The sequence below is a fragment of the Amblyomma mixtum genome, chromosome 3 (genome assembly GCF_055824585.1).
Source record: "Amblyomma mixtum isolate Tamu chromosome 3, ASM5582458v1, whole genome shotgun sequence".
Lineage (NCBI taxonomy): Eukaryota > Metazoa > Arthropoda > Arachnida > Ixodida > Ixodidae > Amblyomma > Amblyomma mixtum.
The window spans coordinates 15,431,989-15,438,250 of NC_143014.1; the positions used below are offsets into that span (position 1 = coordinate 15,431,989).

Sequence of the window (6,262 nt, forward strand, 5' to 3'; positions counted from 1 at the left end):
CTGATATATTGGATTGGACTGACCACAGACTAACATTCAGGATGATTGTGATAGCTGCATTTGGCAAGCGTTTTGATTTTGCGCATGTCATAAGTGGCAAGTTCATCGAACAGAGCAGACGTGGCGTCACATAATTCCGCTAATCTCTACAGGTTTTTCTAAATATCAAATCAGTAATTTACCTGCTGTAAAATTTTGTAATATGGCTCATTTTCAGGCCCCGTACTGCATGGAGTATTCTGGAATCGCACCAGTTTATAGAAGTATTCGCGTCAAGCCCTATAGCTGATGCAAATAATTTCATGAAACAGATATGCAGTTTGGATGCAATTTTGATTCAACTCGCTTATAAAATTCAGAAAATGCCTGCAAAAAGTCGTTTGCGGTAAAAATTTACCATGTTTTGGGCTTTCAATACAGGAATGTCTAGTGTTCACCTTTAAAAAGTAATGAATTGGTGTTTACAACTAGTGTAAGGCGTATACTAGGGCGCATGCGTAAAGTATGGGACTCTAAACAAGAAAAGGTCCAAAATTCAGCTGTCTGTTTTGTTCTGAACAACTACAAGAGGAGTTTCAGTGTGCCATAAGTGAAGAATTCGTTAGAATCGGAGACACGTCCGAAACGCAGGGACGCATTTTATTCCAAAACCGATATTGCTTGTGACCAATATTTGTATCGACCAGCAACAAGGCCTCACACTTTCAATGAAAAGAAGTAAAATGCAAAGCCATTCACTAAAAATCTAATTTTTCTCTTCTCTCGAAAAGAATAATTAAATGGAATAAGTTGCCCTAAGAGCTGTGCCCACAATGTTTAATGTATCGTTTCCTTTGTCGTGTTATTTATTTACAGATGTTAATAGCCTCTTTGAAGGATTGGGGATACAACTCAAGAACGGAGCTGCTTCTCCCCGTAAAAGGGTCCAGCCAATGGCGTCGGCCGATTCTCGTGAGCCTGCCAGTGGCCGACGAAAGGCGACTGACCCCTTCGTTCATTCTCACGCCACTTCTTGCATTACCACGCTCGTTGATGAGGATCGGCCGACGCCATTGGATGGAAGGGGGGGCCCTTTGCCGGGCTCAAGCCGCTTCGTTCTTGAGTTGTATCCGACTATAGAAAACATGTGTTCACTAGAATGAAAAAAAGCTATGTACTTCACACGACCGGTCAAGAATTGGGGAAATTTCTATGAGATAAATGCATGTTCGGAAGAATCCGAAACGGACATCGCACTTTCACAGTACTGAAAACGAACATTGAGCCTTTTAGACGGTCTTCGCATGCCCTATTTCAGGATTCTTCAAGTTCCTTCTTCGTATGCAAACCTATGAAGATTGATTAAAAAATGGTGGTAGACGGGGAATCAATAAGATCTTGAAGCAGAGTGTCCCAATCACGAATTCCATATGGCAAAAAGAAAAATTGGCTAAACTAGGCTATGGCCGAATCAAACAATCGGCGTGACTCGGCGGCTGCTTCGCGCTGACACCTCCTACGCTGTCGCACCAGCGCGCCCCTCCTCGCCCGAGACGGCAGTTCCCGCTCTCGCTCCTACGAAATAGGCCTTGTCGACGGCGAGCCTCGCCATCACTACGAACGTCTGTCATGCTTTTCGTCTTTCTCAGTCGGACGCGAGCGAATCCTCCAAACAGCGAGGTCCGCTGTATTCCCAAAATCTGTGCTGTGGTACATGCATGCCATTTCGGGTGTCTTCAGGCAATTGTGTACCCCGCTGTTTTCTTTACTGCTCAACATTTCGATGGCGAAAAACCCAAATGACGGCTTTGTTTTCTTACAGCACCAACGTGCCAGAAGGAGCAGTACCGCGACCACATCGAGGAAGATGGCTGTCGGTCACAGAAGAAGGTCAAAATGGCTGAGTGCATTGGCTCATGCGGTGACCACTGCTGCCGCGCTCACAAGACCAAGCGGCGCAGTGTCAAGATGGTGTGCCCTTTGGGCAGAACGTACACCAAGCACGTGGAAGTGGTGCGCAAGTGCGGCTGCTCGCGCAAGTGCTGAAGGCCCGACAAACTCACTGCTTCTGACTGCTGCTCCGCATCGAGCAGCTACACAACCTGTCATTTTTGTTCCTAACAGTGTGCTCAGTTGCTTGTTCAAATGGTGTCAAGGGAGAAACGCATGCTTCTCCCTGAAGGGGAAACCCTCCCGAAAATTGGTGTTTTCAGCCTGTGGCTTATCGTTGCACGCTTTCGCGGGGCTGACAAAATCGCTGGAACCGCAGTGTGAAATGTTGCATTTGCAAATGAGAGGTTGGGCTGTTGCACTCGAAATGAGCAGCATTTTCAGCATGACAAACAGGCTGAGAAATTCTACAAGGGTCACATACTAAATTATCGCTTTTTACTGAAAACCTGTGAAGCGCAGGTAATGTTTTTCAGAGCACATTCCTGCATTCTGAGTGTTTGTATGATGGCTAAAAAACAATAATTAGAAAAACCAGTGGAGATCTTAGCCTATTAATGAAATGATGAGGATGCATCTCTTATCTGCTTATTGTGGTGCCACCTTTGGTCTTCTGTCAAAATTCGATTACAGTCTCATACGCATTCCAGAAGGTGATTGAATAGTCCCAATCCGAAATTTATTTGTACTTCATACCTACATGAGTGCACTCTCTCTTAGTGGGACTTCACAGAGTGCTTGAAACCACGTGCTTTCAACCATTTTTTTAAAATAATGCATCTGGTAAACCTGTATCGCTCCACAGAGCGCCTGAGCAAGTATGCATGCATTCATGACTTAAGCACTTCAGTTCTCTTGACTTGCGATTCACATTGTGACCCTGTGGAAGCATGCTGCATCTTTGTAGCGCTATAATTACTTGAAGACTAGCTCTTCAAGTAATTCTTTCAAGTAAAATCTTTTACATGCTCCAGGCTCTTCCTGAACAATATATAGCATAGGTCACAACAGCTGTAGGTTTAATTTATGCATCTGCCTGGTCCTATATGTAGCTAGCTATGAGAGGAGCCTTACCAAAGGAAATAAGCTCTCTTATAGAGGTTTAGAGGTTTTTGCCTGGCACCTCTCCACGTTCCACATCCCTTTTGTATACATTAGAGGACAATGGCTGAGGATGTAAGCGAACTTTGCTCACTGCTTTGGGGACCAATGGCAGTAAGTATGACATCTAAACTAGTGAAACTTTAAGTTCCACTGTTTGGCGGCCTCAAGCAACTATTTTTTTTCATGGTACTTTATTGATGTACACCTCATGTTTTGCATTCTTCTTATGTTCTATTCTCAGATTAGGTATTTTGATCTGCTTTTCACATTATTTATACCTTGCTGGTTTGTGTCTTTGCAACCGAAATTGCTCACCTATGTCACATGTATCACTAGTTAGCTAATCTTTTCATAGAAAGCTCTATGCTTTCATCGATCACCACCAGCATGTGTAGAATCTCAGTTACTAGTATATTTGCCAAGCTTGTGTACTCACAGGTCGAGCATATAATTAGTGTGAGAATGCATTGCTATGTTGTCTCAGTGAAGCTAGTGTTTGCTAGTGTTGTTAATGTGCATTCATTGACTATGTAATGGTAGTTGTAAGTTTTATGCCATACATGTGAAATGGTTCGAGTATGCAGGTAAAGGATTTAAAGTTTCCATTCCCTCTTTATAGCTCTATATGTGCTATTTTTTGTAGTGCAATCGTTAAACTTCTGCTTTGAAAACGAAGTATTGGTAGTGCATGATGCCCCTTGTTTCTGTGGCAAGAGAATATTGAACTCTCTCGAAGAGAGTAGAGGGCATGTGCCGGTCAGGCTTTGAGATCTTGCGTCATTCATCACGCCAGTATCATGCAACCTGTGCCAAAGAAAGAGTACCACTGCTTGTGTTCAGTGAGCTGAGCACTAATTCAGATGCCGTTAACAAACTTGCTGATAAAGTGACTTGTTTCACTGTATTAATTAGAAGGCACCAGATCAATGCTTTACTAACTGCCAGCTGCTGGATGGTTGTGCCCTGTGCCATGCCTCTCAGGATTTCAGTTTTATGTGCAGCAAATACGACATGCAAAGTTGTGCCACTAGGGGATCTACAGCTGAATTTGCTGAAGTGATGCCTTTAGTGCTTTAATGTGTTTGCCACTCATTCCACCAGTAAGAAATTTTTAATCGGTTCCAGAGTGCATTAATAATGCTTTGGTCTCAAGGATTTGTAAATGTGAGCAGCGTGAGCCATTGAGACCATGGTCTGTTGCTAGACCATTCTGAGTGCTTCAGTAGTTTTTTCATTTATGCAGCTGTGTTCTGATACAAGAGGGCATAGAAGGAAGGGCCAGCATGAATAATGTGTGAAAGATGGCATTGATACCTGGTGTAAACATTTTGATTGATATTTTGCTCACAGCAACCACATTGCCAAGTGCTAACAAGTGATACTACCATATCTTTTCCGAGTATGCTGAAATATCAGTTCGAAGCTCTGCTAGGACAAGGAAACCTGTTTAGCTCCTCTTGAACAGTCAAACCGAGCTTACAGATACAAAATGCAAAGCAGTTGTCCATACTTCTTGCAAAACATTGCCTTCACTGAGATGACGCAGTTGCAAGTGTTTTTCACTTCCCTGCTAGGAAACTGGTGCAGCTGGTGAGATGAAGCTGAAGGGTTTTCTAATTAGAGACCACTGCCCCAGAACAGCCAACTTCATTTTGCTACTATACATATTTTTACTCCTACAGACTTTGGTCGATAACTCTCAAAAGCTGCTGCCATCTTTTTGGGAAAGCTTTCATATTTGGTAGCAGCACAGGAATGATGCTCTCCATAGGCTATTGTAAGATGCTTTTCGCAGTGGTACAAAAATACATATTGCAGTTCAGCTTACAGCTGCTTGGTTGAAGCTCACTGCTGAGTACAGATTTTGACGTTTGCCATTATTTTAATGCAAACATTGTCCTGGACTTATTTCATTCAATAATGAAGACTGGCCTTCAATTGTTGGTCTTTTTCACATTTGCTTGCACTTTTACTTGTGGTGTGCAAAAAATACCCCCAGAGAATATTGGCGGGAAAGTCGATAGCTGCATTTTTACATATGTTTATACTTTGGGTAATTGCAAGCATCATATTTATTCTTGGTGTTACAAATATTTGTTGTGATGTTGAAGACAACTGTGAAGAAGTGAAAGTATAGATAACTATTGGATGTCAAGCTGAATTGATCAGAGAATCTACTAGCAATGTGCTGAGTTCCTGTTCACGCTTTTTATGGCACATTTCAAGCCCTTTCTGGCATTTATCACCACTGCTGTGCAAAGAGTAGGCAGATGGCTTGGTTGGGTGGGGTATTAGCATTGAAAGAGTGGTTTTATCGTTCACGCTGCAGACAACATTGAGGATCTGGAGACAGCCCCGATTCTGAAATGTGTCTTAGTGTAAAAAATCAGGGTTCAGGCTAAGGGGTACAATGAAGAAGAAGTACCACGTTCAACGACTTTTGCTTTGCACCTGATACGACTGCTCCACCAGTCAGGTATTTTGAGAACACACCTGCCACTATGGCTGCTTTTACTTAGTGTAGAGTTTCATATATGATCCTATAGCGGTCTGAAGCACTGTAGTGTGATCTTTCTGTATATAAGTGGTCCACTTCAAGAGTATATATATGTACGGCTAACTCGCATTGTTTATAAATTTACAGACACGTTGTGTGTACGCTAATACATTTATTTCTTGCTACTGAATGTGTATATAAGCAATGTAGTGACTATTGGCATGGCCCAAATACCTGAGGTCAAGATATTAGCATAAGCGTTTACAGCTTATCAACTGGAATCGAGGTCTCGGTTTTGTACAGTCAAGTGTATTTAGTCTGTTTGTAGAGCTCATTCTGAGTCTTGCCTAATGGCAGTTTTCTTGCTTGTACAAGTAAAATTTCAAGTTACACAACTGATCCATTACGCTTGATCCTTTCATTAGTACTTTTCTAATTTTCTCGTTCTATTTCAACTTGTGATTAAAGAATCAGAATGTTCTTGACTGGGGTGTCTCTGTATACGAAGCTAACCGCAGTGCATATGGCAGTGAACGTAGCTGAAGTGTGGCAGGCATCATTGTCGGAAGAGAGGAACAGATCACTTCGTGCAGGCGTTTCTGCACTTCCGCATCTTGCCCTGCCACGGTGGCTCAGTGGTTACGGCGCTTGGCTGCTTACCCGAAAGACGCGGGTTCGATCTCGGGCGCGGCAGGTTTATTTCGATGGAGGCGAAACTCTAGAGGCCCGTGT

At 42.9% G+C, this 6,262-nt stretch overlaps 1 protein-coding gene across 10 annotated transcripts in view; it reads left to right on the plus strand.

The window, feature by feature from the left end:
* sli (slit guidance ligand) overlaps positions 1-6,010 on the plus strand; it is a 567,521-nt gene extending 561,511 nt beyond the window's left edge. For 8 of the 10 annotated variants that reach the window (XM_089578237.1, XM_089578238.1, XM_089578240.1 and 5 more), the window contains one exon: positions 1,802-2,024. In XM_089578237.1, coding sequence (XP_089434363.1) covers positions 1,802-1,883 — 82 coding nt within the window. In that variant the 3' untranslated portion in view covers positions 1,884-2,024. Of the gene's footprint in view, positions 1-1,801 lie in introns of all 10 variants that reach the window. The other 2 variants (XM_089578241.1, XM_089578242.1) reach the window with 1 other exon arrangement.
* The last annotated feature ends 252 nt before the right edge of the window (positions 6,011-6,262 follow it).